Genomic DNA, 18,289 nt, shown 5'->3' on the forward strand with positions numbered 1-18,289 from the left:
GTACATATATATATATATAACTACAGAATCAGTTTTTGGATTTTATCATTTTACTTCTCATTTATTTTACAATAACATGGTATTTACAATAAATGGTAAAGTTTTGTAAATAAAATGAACAGAAATATCTTAGAAAGTAAAAATATTTCCAAAATATTACAGAATTGTATCCAAGCCCAGTCAACATCTTCAAATGTCAGAAGCACTTGATCAAGTTATGTTAATGCTGGTTAGTCCTACAGATTACTAGGACTCCTCTTAATTAAGGATACTTGTGCCTCCGACTTGTATTGTGAATAACTCGGGCACAATTCTGTACCTATATACATTACATTTGATAATAACTCACAATCCCTTTATCAAGCTAGACATTTGTAGAAATTAACAAAACAACAATTCTTTTACATCTTTGAGAAATGTGTAAAATTGCTTAATTGATGGACAAAATGATTTTGAAATAAGGTAGACATTCAGTGATATAGTATATATTTAAATTTAGTTATCTTGACTCTTAATCCATTCAGAATCATATTACAGTTCCCATGTAAGCCAGAGTGTGAAAAAATGCATTTATCACAATGATTGCTTTAAATAATAAAACAGTTCTTTTCTGGTTTTATAAACTTTTATGGAATAAAATTACAACTCCATATACTTTCTTCCAGCTACACAAATTGGTTTTAGAATTCTCCATTTTCTCTCTTCATAGTTCTGTCCAAGTGTTGTTGTTTTTTATCACAGACTTCATACTTTTTATTTTTATCTCCTGATTTTAGAAATTTTGGATGTTGATGCTTTTCCTCATGCCCATGCACTCAACCTCATCGATAAACAGAGTGTTGGACTTGACACTGATATCTTCTTCGAGTGACAGCTGATTGCGAATAAGTCCCTTAAGAGAGTCTTCGGATTGACGAAGACGTTCCTGAAGTTGAGCCACAGAGCTCTCGATTTCTCCGACTTCCTCAATAAGCTTGTACTGTACAGGGTCGCGGCACAGTTCCACATTGGGACGGTTCGTCCTGGTGTCCAATCGTGTCTGGGCCAGTTGCATCGGCTGTGATTTATCTTGGATGGATTTCTGCAGTCTGGAGATGTTCTCTTCGATCTCAGCGATTTGAGCAAGTACCTAGAGAGTAAAATAATCAATTTGTACATTGAAGTTTTCATTTATTTCTTTGATATCAGTTTCTTTAGTTGTGTTTATCTTTTAAATCAATGATAATTAATATACTTTTCCATTCTTGTAAAACAGATGCACTTTTTTCGTTCATGAACGTTTACCCAATCATTTACTAAATACAGAAAAAATAATTCCAGAAAGAGTATTTGAGGAAGGTAAACTTCAGCATGTTATTTCATTTTCAACGATGGCAAAGTGAATGATTCATGCGAGTTTTCAAAAATTAGCATTGATTTATGTGTACTATGAACTATTTTCGCAATATTGAAATGATATGGTTATCTATTAGAAACAAAGTAGCATCATTTTTTTATCCCACGAAAAATGCATATAACCCTTTTTACCCCTTAGACATAATTTGAACTCTCCTTATTCTAAACATAGAAGAGTCTATTTTAAAATTACAGGGGTGAAGACTCACTTTGTTGAGGTGATCCTCCAATTTGTTCTTGGAATCTTTAGTCTCAGATATACGCTTGTCGAAGGCGAGGTTAACATCAGCGCATTGTTTACGCATATCATTGGATGTTTGTTGGAGAATTCCGTCGATGAGTGATCGAAGATCTACAGAGCTCTGGCGCTCACGCTCAGCTTTTAGGATGTTTTCGTTGGAGAAGTCTCGCCAATCTTCTGGGCACACGGAACTGTAAACACGACACACATGCAAATCAACTTAAATCTTAAGAAGATAACATTACAGGAAGCGAAGTGTATTTTGGGTTTAATAACGGAGAAAACGAAGGACACAACAGAAACAGCCTGAATTGTGTTTTACACACGTATATTTTGGTTAGTGAATTGATTTTAAAATGTATAAATCTATTTCTTAAGTAATTGTTAAAGATGCTCCACCGCCGACAGAGCATAAATGATATTAATCATTTGAACAGTAATTGGTGTTTAATCGTGTATATATATGCCTAATTAACACAAAAAATAATATAAAATAATTCATTTCGCCTTTGGTGCATGCGCAATCAGTACTTCATTCCATATAGGATATAGTGTCACAGAATTTTTCCGGATGCAATTATTTTTCATATTTTCAACTTGAAGTAAAATTAGAAGCTCTTTTGAAACTACTTTTGTAACTGAAGAAAAATACTAATCGTCTGCTCCTGTTTTTTATAGTGAAAAAATACCATTTGTCAGCGATGGAGCATCTTTAATATCTTAGTTCATGCATATTAGACCAAGTGGAATTTTTTTTATCTGGTTTCTTCTTGTAGGGGGTAGATACAATAATGCACTTACTTGGCTTCAATCTTTGCAGCTCCATTTTTAAATCCGAGTCCAGCGGAGTTGTTTCTGAGGTTGCTGCAGTATTCATCAATAGACACTGCTGAAAACTTATCCTTCAAGTCCTTCTCCAGTTGATATTTGGCTTTACGGTTCAGTCTAGTAAAATACAAAATATCAACATGTTACAAACTTGTCTTTCAACTAGAAATGTCAGTAAGACCTTGCATGCATGTATCAAAACTGGACGGTATGTGATAGGATGCAACATGACGCGATAAGGCAGGATGTAAAGGCTGAGGAGCCAAAATTACCCTCCCCACTTCATGTCAGAGCTTTTTAAATTTTAATTATATTATAATGTTCTATAAGATACATTACTTACATGCGGTAGAACATTTCACTAAAATTTATAATAAAACTCTGAATTAATTGACCATCGACCCACTGTTTATAAGTACCTAAAAACTACCCTACATGGGATTCAAAATCACAACCCAGAGCTGGAAGACTTGTGTTAATTAATATGTCGACTAAAATGTTCCAACATCTTAATGATTCGAGATATGATGGGTTTAGTTTTATTAGTTTAACCTCCTATTAAAAGCCATAGTCATTTAAGGACCATGCCAGGTTTGTTGGTGGAGTAAAGCCAGAGTACCCAGAAAAAATCCCACCGACCAGCGGTCAGTACCCAACAACTGCCCCACATGGAATTTTAAAAGCAATAGTCATTTAAGGACATGCCAGGTTTGTTTGTGGAGTAAAGCCAGAGTACCTAAAAAAAAAAACCACCGACCAGCAGTCAGTACCCAGCAACTGCCCCACATGGAATTTGAACTTGCAACCCAAAGGTGGAGGGCTTGTGGTAATATGTTGGGACAACTTACTAAAGTAACCACTCAGCCACTGTGACCCCTTGGCGTATGAAGATTACCTTATAGGTGCTGTATTATAAGCTTACCTGATCTGTTCTGTTGCCTGTTCTAATGTTCTCTGTAGCAATGCCTGCACTCCTTCAATAGATTCCACTTCCTTCATCAGCTGTTTCTGCACATCGTCATGGACTAGATCAATTGATACCCTTTTCTCTCTGCAAGGAAAAAAGGTACATAATAATTGAAAAAAATAATTAACTTTGCATTTATGTTTTGTTTTCATATAATGGGTTGTTGAATATAGCTTGTTTCGGACACTTGAAAGAAAACCTGACACACATATTAAATAAAGTTTGCATAATGAATGAAACTTAAGTTTTGATTTAAGTCAGTGCTTTTTGTTTTGGGGAAGTTTAGTACTTTAATTACCTGTCCAGTATATCAGATTTGAAATTGTTATTCGTAAGTATGAATAAGCATTCGTAAGTATGAATAAGCAAGAGTAAATTTACTATAAAATTGTCATACTTGGACTGTTCTGTCATCTCATTACGTATTTTGATCTTGACTTTGATAAACACTAAAAGATATGTTGATAAACAACTCACCTATTTCCTAGACACTGACGAGCGATATGTAACGGTTCTGCGGTGGCCTCTAAAGCTTTTTCTACTCTGGTCTTGAATGCCAGTAAATTATCTATCTCAGTTGTTATACCATCTAATTTATCATCTAACTCCTGCTTCCAATATTTGATATCATCCAACCTTTGATCTGAAATAATAATGAAAAAAATTATATAATTGAGCTATAACAGGAGAGAAGAAAATAGCTGGTGCTTACAACTAGTGGGACATCCAAACACTAGCCAGATGTGTGCTATTTGTGACAGTTGTTACTTGTATACATTAAGTGTAATGTAAGCTATTTTTTATACTTGTAGTTGCAAGTATCTTTCAATGTGTAATTATAGTGCTTTGTTTTTATAATGATGTATGTAAATGTGTTGGTATGAGGTGGTTAGACCGGTCGGGCTAGACTTCCGGTCAAGCACGAGGGGCCCGACCGGGGTATAACCGTCGTCATATAAACAGGAACGTACATAAAATGGGTGAGTTCTGTTGAGATTTGAGTTTTGGAGAGTGTAACAGCAAATAAAAGATCTTCAAGTATCCAAAGAAAATATCTAGGATTGGTGAGTGTAACTTATTTAACTTATATCATATTTACCTACATATGTCATATGATCAAAACAAACTAACGTACACTGTCTATGACATTGCTTATAATTACCGTACATGTAATAAACCGTTATTGAACATAAATATGAGCTGAGCTGTGTTTCTTATAGAACCTTGTGGGAAAACAGAAATGAGAAGAAATTCCCATTACATATTGATTAAGCTTCCAATGATCGACTCAAATGAGTTAGAGGTAAATATTGGATACATATTGCTTTATCACATAGCTCGCCTGATATTCACTAATTTCGTCTGTGTAATATTTTTGCGTATGTCACTCGTGCAATATGACCTGGAGCGATTTTCATTGGCTGAAAATTAATTGTGACTTCAAGACAGAAACAATAAAATGACGTCAGAAAAAATGATGTGATGTCAGGATTACGAGAACGGCGGGACAAAATGGCGACCTCTGCTGTGTCATCGGAACACATTTTAACGTGAATTTCTTCGTTATGTAGGTATTTGTAGTTATGTGATAAAAAGTATCTTAAATTTGTGTTCATTTCATATGAGATTTTATGAAACTCTTCTCGAAGTTTTAATTTTTGCTCTCCAAGGCTTGCAAAAATAAAAACTTCTTAATACTCGTTTCATAAAATCTCATGAAATGAACACTCATTAAAGATCCTATATATAAGTTTTTTTTCTTTTAGATATGATTAATAATGATAATTATGTTTTATCTCTGGACAGTTTTCTTCAGATAAGGGTTTCAGAAATATCCTTTTTCAGATAATACTGGAATCCTCTTTATATATATACAGGGGTATTTACGATAATTGGAATGAAAAAAAGTGGGATCCTTTTAATTTTCTGTTCTAGAATAGGATATGGGGATGGCGTAAACACAAACCCTGATGACTTTGAGATACAGAATTCTGTGTGATAACTTACCAAATTTTTTGTTGACATCTCTTTGTGTTTTCTCTGTCCTCTTTTCAGTTTCGTTTGATAGACGTTTGGATTCTTCTACCAGGCGCTCTGCAGCTGCCCGCTCCACCTCAGCATTAGCATATTTTGTGAGGTTGGAGGTTGTCCACTCAGAGTGGGTGAATCGTGGAGGGGGCTGAACAAGCTTTGCCATCACTCTGTACAGAAACATTATCATATTAGAAAGAAGGTTGCTGTTATCAAGTCTAGTACATTGTATACGAAAAATAGATCCTAGTGTATTTTTTTACCTAAAATTATAACCCTCCAACTATTATTTTTAACCCTATTCTAATCCTAACACCAAATTAACCCTTACCCTTTTGTAAATCCTAAACAATTGTAGTTTTGTTGGAAGTATTTTTCCGCATTTTACACTTGACCTAGATGGTCAACAATTCATTTAATAACAATCATTTAAAATGGTTGCATAGATAAGCATTATATTATTTCGGTCACAAAATAATGTCTGATAAGAAATTGGCTGACCAGTGGACTCTCATGTTATGGGAATACAGAAAAGACCCACTGTACTGTAGGCCTAGTTACTCCTTTATGAATGTTTATGAATGTTTTAGGGGGTCTAATTATTTGTATAATGCCATGTAGTGTCATAATAAAAAGCTATTCGTGAGTTTATACGATATAATTCTCTGTATATTCAATGTATTAATGAAATTCACTTTCAGAGTTGCCTAAAACAAAAATGCATTTCGTTTTTTTCACTAAGTGGGCTGTTTTAAGTGTTTACACGTTACCTAATGACATTCGACTTCGTTTCCACAAAGTTGTTTGGACACAAAGATGATTCAAGATACATTTTGCATTGTTTCTATGCTTCGTATTTCTATCCCCATAATTTAAGGCTGCTGTACGATTGACATTTCAAGTATTTACAACGCATATCAACATTAAAACTCTCGTGGCTTTACGTCGAATGTGTGTGTTGACAACAGCTAAGTTCATAAACCAACCCTTTTATCTCTTATTTCAATACTTTCTCTGCTTTATCTGTGTCAATACATACTTCAAAGGTAATAATTGTATTTGATTATTGAGATATTTTGATGTATATCATTGAAAGAATGTTGCAATATTCATATTTTACCTGATTACTCTGTTTCCACAGGTGAACTCGAGAAGACTGGATGATGGAAGCTTACCTAGCAACGCAAGTTGCTACAGCAAATAGTCTCGCGGGATTTCACGATATTCTCAAAAACCGGAAGTAAGGTGACTTCCGCTCGTGATTTCATTGGTTAATACGCGGACCGACCTTTGACCTTTCTCAATGAGTTGACGTTGCATGCTGTTTTGTGAACATTCGATTCAAAGACGTGTTTACAGGCGGAATGAAGTGAAGTGAAACCACATGTCAAAACATGGATAAGGACAAGAGTAACGCTGCCTCTAATGGTCAGCCTGCTGGATTGGAGCTTATATCTCCAAAACCAAAGAGCAACTGGCAGAAGAGTTTGAAAGGAATTATTGCAGGTGAGTGCAGTGGGGTGATGTCAGTGTTGCATGTTGCTGGTCAGCTTACAGTGATGAAATGTTTGACAATTATGACCTACATCTTAGCGTTATCGCGTGAGGGTTATTACAGATAGGACATTGCCACCTGAGCTATGTCCTGTATCATTTATATTTAGAAAAGTCACACTGCTAGAATTACATTACCATAGTAACTAAATTTTGTCGTATTTCAGAAATATAAAATATTTTGGTTTAATACTGACTCATATTGTAAACGAATGCATGCAACTCATGCATCATTGCATTCTACTAAAGAACCATTAAATTCATTTATTTATAGACTTTTTAATGTAATTCGTATTATACTCACTATACTGTAGAAAATATGGCTATATTTAATTTAGTTAATTATCATCAACTATATATTTTTTTATAGTCAATGTTTAAAGTTTATATTGTAACTGTTGCATACAAATGCATATACATAACATTGTACATATTGTATTTATGATGACAAGATAAAATGTTTTTATGTTGGCGTAAACAATCTTTTAGAGAAAAACTAATTATAGACTAAAAATATGAAAATTTAATAAACTACTTCCATATATTGCTGTTAATAATCAGGTTACCAAATTAAATTATCCTTACATTATTATCAAAATTTTTATTTCTTTTAGAAAATTTATTAGAAGAGTAAGCATGCATATTCTGTGATACTTTTTCTGTGCGTACTTCTTTATGACCTATCAGAGTTGTCAAGATCTGGGGCCAAGTTGTCAAGTTAATGATAAAGTCATCGGTATCTCATTCAACAACGGGGCAAGGTCATCTGATCACTGTAGTGTTTGCTTATAGTGAGTGACAAAGTACTGAGTTAGCCTACTAAACTTATCACCACGTTATGAAGGTCGACATATGCATATTTAGTGTGTAGTAAGAACACCAATACATGCCTGTGGAAGTTATATATCGTGTGTAGACACACTAGGTCGATCATGAAATGGTAGATTTTCAGGATATATTATTTTTGAAAAAGTATTTTATCTTCTTCTGGAACAGTATTATATTTTGAGAATTTCTGGTAGAAAATTTCAAAGATTGACTTGAGCTAAATGTCTAGTTTTGATGTTCTAGATTTAATCTTTCATCCTAGCCAGCTATGCTAATATCCTCGGTAACCCTGGCAATATACAATATATACATATCTTATTATATAACGTTAGTCTGGGTTATTGAGGATTTGAAAATACTTAACATAATATTTTATTTATTATAATAGCCAAGTCAAAGTGTAATAAAAATGGACATCCTCTCCGGATCCAATAGAATGTAATAAAATCAGGAGATAGATGATATACACAGGTACACCGAACATATTATCCAACATCATGTAGATATTAAACTATTTATTATAGTACATGATACATTGTCGTAGAGTTGAATAAATCTTATAGAATTCATATCATATTCAGGTTTTACTTTGTATGTACATAACATATAACCATATATAAAATTTTCTTATCCATTTAGTAAATGTTTATTATGTTTATACATCAGGTATACGTAACTCAGTTGACGAACAATAATAATACATATTTATATTATGTACTGTTAATGTATTATATATAGCCACTACCCGGAAGAGCATAGATCCTAATAATTACGTCTATTCAACCATATAGACCAATAGAGCTATTCTTATACATTGTAATTTTCGCTATACACCTAAAATACGGATGTGCTATTGTAAATGAAGCTCAGGTTACCGAATATTTTGGCAATGCTGTTTATTGACCTTCGCTTCCGTGTAAACTGAATTAGAGTCTTCTTGGTAAACAGGATTTGGATTCAACCAAGATGACAAACAGAAAAACAAGACTACCTGGTTGAAGACAATAAGGAGTCTCTTAATACTGTCTTACAAGACAAACATATGCTATTGTCTGAGTAGTCAAGTTATCTTACGTGGTGTCAGCTGCCGTTGTTTAAAGTAATACATGGATTAGTATATTAAATACATTTTAATTTATTTTTTCTACTTTGTCTAAATTTTTTGTCTGGATTACAAAATGGAAAATTGCATGCAGGCAAGTTGTCAGGTTGTTAAAGTAAATTTGTTAGAGACAGATAATAACAGGTATATAATATATATCAAACAGAAAATAGCAAATTAATGTAAGAAAAACATAATTATATATATAAAGATGTTGTAATTAACTATTGAGCTAACATATTCATTCATTGCATGTAGACTACATATATGTTGTCAGGTTGAAATTGATATCTGTGAATTAAAGCGCTGTTGAGACACCTATTAGCAGGTATATAATACACACCAAACACAAAACTGCAAAATATAATAAAAGGAAAACATAATTTAGATGTAAAAATGTTGTAATTAACTAATTAGCTAACAATATATAATTAGCTAACATTCCATTTCTGTTCACAGCATTTACAGCATTATTGAAATAGAAAAAACCCAAAAACCCACTGACATAAATAAAGGTTTGTCTCGAGAAATCACTGAATATGTATTTACCACAGGAAAATAATTTATGCCCCCACATTCAGCATTTTAAGTTAGGGTAATTAATTATAAAATGTTCTATATTAATTTAAAATGTCATACTTTTACACTGATCACCTAACTAGGTCTTACATAGTTATCCTTCGACTAAAATGTCACATCTAAATACCTATCTCTAAAGCCTTCACTTGTCATGTTGATTTGATAGTGATTATAAAGTGACTGTGATATGTTGTGGAAGCTGGAGTACCCAGAATAAATCACCAAACTATGGTCAGTAATATTTAGAATGAGTGTAGGTTTCAAACATGTATCACAGAAGTTGATTTGAGAGTGAATATCAAGTGACTGTAATGTAGAAGCTGGAGTACTTGGGGGAAAAAATCACCAAACTGTGGTCAGTTATTTTGAATTGGTCAGTGTAGATTTCAAACCTTATCATAGAAATTGATTTGAGAGTGAAACTTAAGTGATTGTTATATAATTGTAGAAGCTGGAGTACCCAGAAAAAAATCACCAATCTATGGTCAGCTATTTGGACTTGGTCAGTGCAGGTGTCAAACTTTTACTTAAGTGATTTTAATATATTTGTAGTCTAGAAGCTAGTACCCAGAAAAAAATCACCAATCTATGGTCAGTTATTTTGAATTGGTCAGTGTAGATTTCAAACCTGTATCCCAGAAATTGAAGGCTAGCGTCAGTGAAATAAGACACCTTTATTTTGATAAGTTTATATTATGTTACCACTCGTACATCCCAGTGACCTACTGATTCAAAATTGACGCAGAAAGTAAAAAAAATAAAATATTTTATACCAGTTCCCTACTAAATCCACCTGCACAATTCCAAGAACACATGTTAGTAAAATTAAAGATTTCATGACCATTGACCAGTCCATCAATGTTTGGCCACCAGATATTTAAGACATTTGATTGATTGGTATGATGTGGGTATTGACTGGAATGGAGTCTAATCTTTAGTTGTAGTCTAGCCTGTAGTTTAGGGTCGTGTTGTAATGATCAGTTCGTATAGGAACAGGTTCGACCGAGACGTCCATAAATATATTGGATCCAGTACAGAATCTAGAGCTCCAATCTGTAGTCTAAATGGCTTCGTTATTGACAAAAATATTGGTTTCAAAAAGAGACATTTTCCTTCCAGTGTAGCTTTTCATTATTGATTCGGAATTTTGTTCACCGAAAGTCTTGTTTAGTTCCGGGAGCACTCAAGATTTGTATCCTACACTGATTTTCTGTCAGCGTAACATGCCTATTTGCAAAAGATTTACCCAGAAGTTATTGTAAATGTAACATTTAGTAAGGTTGAATACTGGACGTGACAGGGGTGTAGTTAACAAAATAAAGTCAACATCTTTTACAGGATCATTATTCATGGATGAGTGCTATAGTGTCCATAAGGGTGAATGGTGAGTGTAACATGAGGGTGAATGGTGAGTGTCACATGAGGGTGAATGGTGGGTGTCACATGAGAGTCAATGGTGGGTGTCACATGAGAGTGAATGGTGGGTGTCACATGAGGGTGAATGATGGGTGTCACATGAGGGTAAATGGTGGGTGTCACATGAGGGTAAATGGTGGGTGTCACATGAGGGTGAATGGTGGGTGTCACATGAGGGTGAATGGTGGTGTCACATGAGGGTAAATGGTGGGTGTCACATGAGGGTGAATGGTGGGTGTCACATGAGGGTGAATGGTGGGTGTCACATGAGGGTGAATGGTGGGTGTCACATGAGGGTGAATGGTGGGTGTCACATGAGGGTGAATGGTGGGTGTCACATGAGGGTGAATGGTGGGTGTCACATGAGGGTGAATGGTGGGTGTCACATGAGGGTGAATGGTGGGTGTCACATGAGGTTGAATGGTGGGTGTCACATGGGGTGAATGGTGGGTGTTACGTGAGAGTGAATGGTGAGTGTTACATGAGGGTGAATGGGTGGGTGTCACATGAGAGTGAATGGTGGGTGTCACATGAGGGTGAATGGTGGTGTCACATGAGGGTGAATGGTGGGTGTCACATGAGGGTGAATGGTGGGTGTCACATGAGGGTGAATGGTGGGTGTCACATGAGAGTGAATGGTGGGTGTCACATGAGGGTGAATGGTGGGTGTCACATGAGGGTGAATGGTGGGTGTCACATGAGGGTGGAATGGTGGGTGTCACATAAGGGTGAATGGTGGTGTCACATGAGGGTGAATGGTGGGTGTCACATGAGGGTGAATGGTGGGTGTCACATGAGGGTGAATGGTGGGTGTTACGTGAGGGAATGGTGAGTGTTACATGAGGTGAATGTTGGGTGTCACATGAGGGTGAATGTGGGTGTCACATGAGGGTGAATGGTGGGTGTCACATGAGGGTGAATGGTGGGTGTCACATGAGGGTGAATGGTGGGTGTCACATGAGGGTGAATGGTGGGTGTCACATGAGAGTGAATGGTGGGTGTCACATGAGAGTGAATGGTGGGTGTCACATGAGGGTGAATGGTGGGTGTCACATGAGGGTGAATGGTGGGTGTCACATGAGAGTGAATGGTGGGTGTCACATGAGAGTGAATGGTGGGTGTCACATGAGAGTGAATGGTGGGTGTAACATGAGAGTGAATGTCACAGGGTGTCACATGAGGGTGAATGGTGGGTGTCACATGAGAGTGAATGGTGGGTTTCACATATGGTGAATGGTGGGTGTCACATGAGGATGAATGGTGGGTGTCACATGAGGGTAAATGGTTGATGCTATGGTAGCTTGTCTTTCATTTAAATGTTCCTTATGGAATAAAATGTCAGGTCTTTTCCAAGAGTCTGCTATATAAATCTAGCTACCAAAACCCAGTATCCAAAACCAGCAGTATCAGACAACATTAATCCAGATTACTGGTTCTGTTAGTAAAATTGCAAGAAACAGTGAAAACTGGTAGTTAGGGGAGTGATTGATTGGCCCGCGTAGGGAGGAACATTGATCAGGAAGGACGGAGATCGTCTGTGTATCGATCCCATGTTAGCTATCCCTAGCGAGCTCTATTCCTTTCCCCTTGTGTGCTGTTCTGATGTCTCTTTAGTTTATCCGTAACAGCTTGTTAGGTATCTCTTCTCACAGCAATATCTCCACGAGGAGACACAGATTTTAAATGATTTAATAGACACAAGGGGGTTATTGATTTTCGCACTTAAGTTACGATTCTGTGTTTATTTTTTTACATATGGTAGTTAATTTACTGCTATATTATGTAACGTGAACTAGTTTAAAGAGATTTTAATAGGGAATATTCCTAGTGGCATATTAACATGGATAGCTTTAAGTTAACAAGGTTAATTAGCTTGGATGTAAATTTTAATAATTACGACAGTGACATCTGTTCCTAAAACTGTAACACAACTCAAACTGGGACATTTGAAATGTAGCTCATCTTTCAAAGCTTGTGTTCCACATTTTTATCATAAATATGAAAGTGTGACACTGTCACAAATCTGTGTCGGGGTAACAATAACTGTGCCTCATTAATGAAAACTGTGATGAGTTATATAATTAGTGGTGTGAGTAACATGCTAATTAACAAAGTCATTAATTGTATAAATACATTGGCATTAAACTTATCTAAAGTAGAACTTTCCAATAACACAAAATAGAAGGTCTAGGTGCTCTATCTTGTTAATGATTTAAAAATGAAAAATTATTAAATATAATAAAAAAGAAAAACCCTAACCCCAACCCCAACCAAAATTAGGCTGTTGATTTTTGACTGGGGCCGCAGTGGCCAAGTGGTTAAGATATCTCAACATATTACCACAAGCCCTCTACCTCTATGATGTGGGTTCGTATCCCATTTGGGGCAGTTGCCAGGTACTGACTGCTGGCCCATGGTTTTTCTCCAGGTACTCCAGCTTTCCTCCACCAACAAACCTGGCAGGTCCTTACATGACCCTGGCTGTTAATAGGAAGTTAAACTAATAAACCCCTTAAAACATTTCCTCCAATAACAAAAAATAGAAGGTTAGGGGCTCTTTGATGATCCTTTTGTTAAAAATGATTAAATAAAAAAAGAAAAAACCCTCACCCTCACCCCATCCACCACCATCACCAAAATTGGGCCATGATTTGTGACTTGCATGTAACTGGGACAGTATTAGATTAATGGTCCCAGTCATAGGTAGGGTTCATTGGCTGGAGGTTTTTGTCTGGTAACTCTGACCTTAATCAACCTCCAACATTGAGAATATCCTTTCAACCAAACTAGTTGGTGCTATTTTACTTAGGTAATTAAAGTTAAAGAAATTTTATTTCATAATCTACCAAACTAAACACAGGATTTAACTTACCGTTACTGTAAATGATCTTGAAGTTATTATAATTTTATCAATGATTATCAAGATTTTATTTCAGTAGACCTTACTTAATATCCAGGATATTACGATTTGTATGTTACAACATGTTATACCAGATCAAATTGATTTTCTGCCATAGGCATTTGATACCTCCGCACATTACTTGTGTAATATGCTCATTAGTGCTGCATCTGTTATTAGCTATAAACTGACTCGTTAGAAGTCCTGCTAACGAACCTAATCCACTCTCTCATTAACTAGAGGCAAATTGTACAATTATAGATATTAAAGGTGGTTATTGACCGATCTCATCTGTGCTGGTCAGTATTACATCTAGAAAACTAATGATTTGTAATAGAGGACTAAAGTGACCACCGGTCATTAGAATGCAAAAAAAAATATCATTATTAAAATTTGGTGTTATAATATTTGTCTCTTTGGCATGTCCGATTCCTAGTTACAAACCAGGGGAGATAATCTAGTATTAGAATTCTGCTGGCAAAGTCAATAACTTTTATATAGGGCCTGGTGGCCAGTCTAGTAGGAGAGTGTATAGCAACAAGTCTGCAACAGGGTTGAGGCTATAATGAGACAGTTGGAGGCACATTTCTAACTTAAAACACAATTCCTTTTGTTTTACTTCTCACACTTATAAACCTGTCTAAACCAAGTGATGTAAAATACTGTTAATTTAAACAGTACTTAAATATAATCTGGCTACGAGTAATTTAAAGGAAGTACTGTAATTATATAACTAGAGGCCAGTTATGGGTAAATCCTGTATATTTCATGAAATATAATAGATGAAGCAAAGGATTTATGCTAATATATTGTTATCGAAACTCAAGTAGACTACAATGTATGTAGATGACCTTCATGTATGTTGTTGACTGTGCATCTTTATACATTACGGTATACATACCAGTAGTTTTAAGTACCGAACTCCACCAAATAAGCACCCATCCCCCTTTTTGAAGCCAAAGTTTCACTTACCTAGAATGATATGCACACAGTCACTAAAACTACCAAAACTGTGTAGGTTTCTTTATCGATTTTTTTTGAGAATTGATTTATGGCTTACATTATGCAATAATTTTATCAAAGGCTAATCCAAGTTGAGTTCTATTAAGTATACCCATATCTTTTTCATTTTTTTACAACCCTGGTCACTTATTGGGTTTAATATGGTATATAATTATAAGTACATGTATGTAACTTTAATGCACATTTTTACACTGAATAATGATTCTACTTAATGCAGTTAATTGATGTGTGCATTAGTCATGTATTATCTCATCTCCCTAGCAGAAAGTCAATTTCTGATTGCTGTATAATGAAGATATCAAGAAGATATAACAATTAAATGGTAGAGATTCGCTTTAATGGACGAAATATATTTACAGTCAAACCTGTCTAGAAAGACCACCCAGGGAACAAAGGAAAATAGTCTATATAGTCAGGTGGTCTTTATACACAGGTTGCATTGTATTGAAATTTTAGAAAAGGGGTCTTATTAAACAGGTGGTCTTTTTACAGAGGTAGTTGCTAAGGCAGGTGTTACCATACATTGCACTGCACACATTGTCTGTGGATAATACAAGTAAAGGACAAGTATGCCATAGTTTATGGGAAAGGCCATTTAAATCCTTTCATAATGTGTGAAGATGAAACAAAATACATGGGTATAGTTACTGTAGTTGAATTTCCATTCATGAAATTGACATTCATTATGTAACTTTCTGTGTAAACTTGGAATTTTAATTTTATACTGTATATTCTTGAGAAATACACAGATGGACAGACAGAGCATCCCCACTCTTCCATGCAGAATGGATCTATTTCAATATGTAGAAATCTTTTGCATTCAACCATGATAAATATATTAATGCATACAATTATCAATATATGTATAGAATTAAGAAAATTATTGAGACACAATCAATGTAAAGTTCAGACACTTAAGGAATTTCTCGTTTATAGGAAGTTAATGTGAATTATATACATGTATATATATTCTATATATGGTTTTATCTACGATGATGACAGACATTATTTACATTGTGTATACATGACCTTGACGATAATGGACATGCTCACATTAATATGACATACAATCCTTGGCCAGCTGTCCACTAACCATCAGTATGAGCTGTCCACTAACCATCAGTATGACTTTTGCTCCATATATTTCATTTTAATAAAAAAAATTTATGCAGCAGTATTTGATTTCGGTGTGAATGGTTAAACTTACAGAAATATGTGCTGATCAGTCTTCTTTTATCTATCGATTGAAAATTGTAAAAAAAAACACCCTTATATCTGGATTATATAAAAGTTGTAGTAAAGTTTATCACCTAAAACGTGAACTGTTGTGCAGTGCAAAGCACAGACTAAAAAAAAACTATTCATCATCCAAAAAAAGTGTACAGTAAAATGCACAGACCTTGTTTAAGTTTGCACATAGGGGCTGTGATGGGCAGGGTGGTTAACATATATCCACAAGTCCTCCACCTCTGGGTCGCAAGTTCGAATCCCATGTGGGCCAGTCGCAAGGTACTGACTGCTGGTCAGTGGTTTTTCTCCGAGTACTCCGACTTTCCTCCACCAACAAACCTGGCATGTCCTTAAATGAGCCTGACTGTTAATAGGATGTTTAACTAATAAAAAAAATTCATCACCCAAAAAAAGTGTACAGTAAATACCCAGGCCTTGTTTAACTTTACAAGTATTCAAAGATGTCTGCTAAGATGATGCCAACAATTGTCTCTTGCAATTAAACTTTTGAAGGAGAGATTTATGTTAACTTCTGGCCTTATGAAATTTCACAGTTTTGGTTATCACACAAAATTAAAACACCGCTGTGAATGATACACCGCTGTGAATGATAAACTTAACATACATGTTGTTAATTTAGAAAGATTCACACATATGACACGTAACAAACTATTCTTTTAAGTCAAAGAAAATTCTGCATCAGGAATCTTAAAGTTGTATCTTTCTGATTTGTATACAGTCAAACCTGTCTTTAATGACTTCCCATAAGACAGAGCAAAAATGGTCGTTATAGTCAGGTGGTCTTTTTACACAGGTTGAACATGTGTTAAAATTTGTCAGTTTGGATCATAGAAAAGTGGTCTTATTAAGCAGGTTATCTTTATACAGAGGTAGTTGCATTGCTAAGGTATACATGTTTTGGTTAAATTAGAAAAATGAAAATAACAAAACACCAAAGACTATATTTGTAGTTGGAGGGAATTCGACAGGCGTATGATATTTCTAAGTACCCAAATATATTAGCGTGCTAGCTATTAGTTGTAAGGAACATCTGAGAGACTAAACGCTTAGGGAGAGATCAGCCATTTACTGCAGACGACATCAGTGTGAGCACAGACTAGACCGAGGGGGCTTCTGAAGTCCCCAATCAATACTATTTGGTGGTGTATTACACCGACTTCTGTTTAGGAGCGTGTAGTCAACTGTCACATTCTGTGATTGTATTTTATTGTATTTGTTAGGTTGGCTGTCAGCTTTCACATTACTGTAGCTGAGGGCAGAGTGGTTAAGGTGTCTCACATTGTACCACTAGCCCATCACCTATGGGTCACAGTGGCTGAGTGGTTAAGGTGTCTGACATTCTACCACAAGCCCTCCACCTCTTGGTTGCTGTGGCTGAGTGGTTAAGGTGTCTGACATTCTACCACTAGTCCTCCACCTCTGGGTTGCGGTGGCTGAGTGGTTAAGGTGTCTGACATTCTACCACTAGCCCTCCACCTCTTGGTTGCTGTGGCTGAGTGGTTAAGGTGTCTGACATTCTACCACTAGTCCTCCACCTCTGGGTTGCGGTGGCTGAGTGGTTAAGGTGTTTGACATTCTACCACTAGCCCTCCACCTCTGGGTTGCTGTGGCTGAGTGGTTAAGTTGTCTGACATTCTACCACTAGTCCTCCACCTCTGGGTTGCTGTGGCTGAGTGGTTAAGGTGTCTGACATTGTACCACTAGCCCATCACCTATGGGTCACAGTGGCTGAGTGGTTAAGGTGTTTGACATTCTTTTATTAGTCCTCCACCTCTGAGGCCTAGTGGCTAAATTATTTACTTTCCTAGCTTTCTTTCAACAACAAATTCTTGTTTATTTTTCCTCAATTGACCATTACTTTGTATTTATGTGACATGAAAACCATAGAAGTTTTGTTTATAGCTTTTCAGAGGTTTATTAAATGTAAAAAGGATCGCTTTTCAATTTCTTGAGTAATTTTTTTGTCTGCAGCTTTAATAGGATACAAAACAGAATTACACAGACCACAAAACAGGAAATAATGGTCTTTTACTGACAAAGATAATAAATCAATATCTCGTTTTATAGGGTAATCAGACGTATGTCAGAGAATTGCTTACTAAGCATAGAATTCAGGTGGAAACCCAATAATAGAGTAAATTAGGTAGTGTGATAGAAATCTTTATAGTATTTCTG

At 35.6% G+C, this 18,289-nt stretch overlaps 2 protein-coding genes across 2 annotated transcripts in view; one reads left to right on the forward strand and one right to left on the reverse strand.

The window, feature by feature from the left end:
* Nucleotides 1-32: 32 nt before the first annotated feature.
* LOC138331229 (tektin-1-like) lies at nucleotides 33-6,722 on the reverse strand. The gene is made up of 7 exons (XM_069278718.1): nucleotides 6,583-6,722; nucleotides 5,439-5,632; nucleotides 3,909-4,074; nucleotides 3,387-3,515; nucleotides 2,438-2,581; nucleotides 1,605-1,827; nucleotides 33-1,129 (listed from the first exon to the last, which is right to left on the reverse strand). Exons 2-7 carry the CDS (start codon nucleotides 5,626-5,628, stop codon nucleotides 773-775), a joined length of 1,209 nt encoding a protein of 402 aa, XP_069134819.1. The 5' UTR covers nucleotides 5,629-5,632; nucleotides 6,583-6,722; the 3' UTR covers nucleotides 33-772.
* Nucleotides 6,723-6,767: 45 nt separating this feature from the next.
* The window catches only part of LOC138331230 (putative tricarboxylate transport protein, mitochondrial), a 29,292-nt gene continuing 17,770 nt past the window's right edge, over nucleotides 6,768-18,289 (forward strand). The window contains exon 1 of the mRNA XM_069278719.1: nucleotides 6,768-6,968. Within this exon, the coding sequence (XP_069134820.1) occupies nucleotides 6,857-6,968 (112 nt within the window). The 5' untranslated portion in view covers nucleotides 6,768-6,856. The remainder of the gene's footprint in view (nucleotides 6,969-18,289) is intronic.

This window comes from Argopecten irradians, chromosome 9, assembly GCF_041381155.1.
Source record: "Argopecten irradians isolate NY chromosome 9, Ai_NY, whole genome shotgun sequence".
Classification (NCBI taxonomy): Eukaryota; Metazoa; Mollusca; class Bivalvia; order Pectinida; family Pectinidae; genus Argopecten; species Argopecten irradians.

Bases quoted from the DNA above. Each gene is read 5' to 3' on its own strand.
- LOC138331229 (XM_069278718.1), bottom strand. From the start codon at position 5,628: ATGGCAAAGCTTGTTCAGCCCCCTCCACGATTCACCCACTCTGAGTGG. The intron at 3,516-3,908 runs GTGAGTTGTTTA...TTTTCCTTGCAG, and splicing joins CGTCAGTGTCTAGGAAATAG to AGAGAAAAGGGTATCAATTG. The intron at 1,130-1,604 runs GTGAGTCTTCAC...TTTACTCTCTAG, and splicing joins TGGAGGATCACCTCAACAAA to GTACTTGCTCAAATCGCTGA.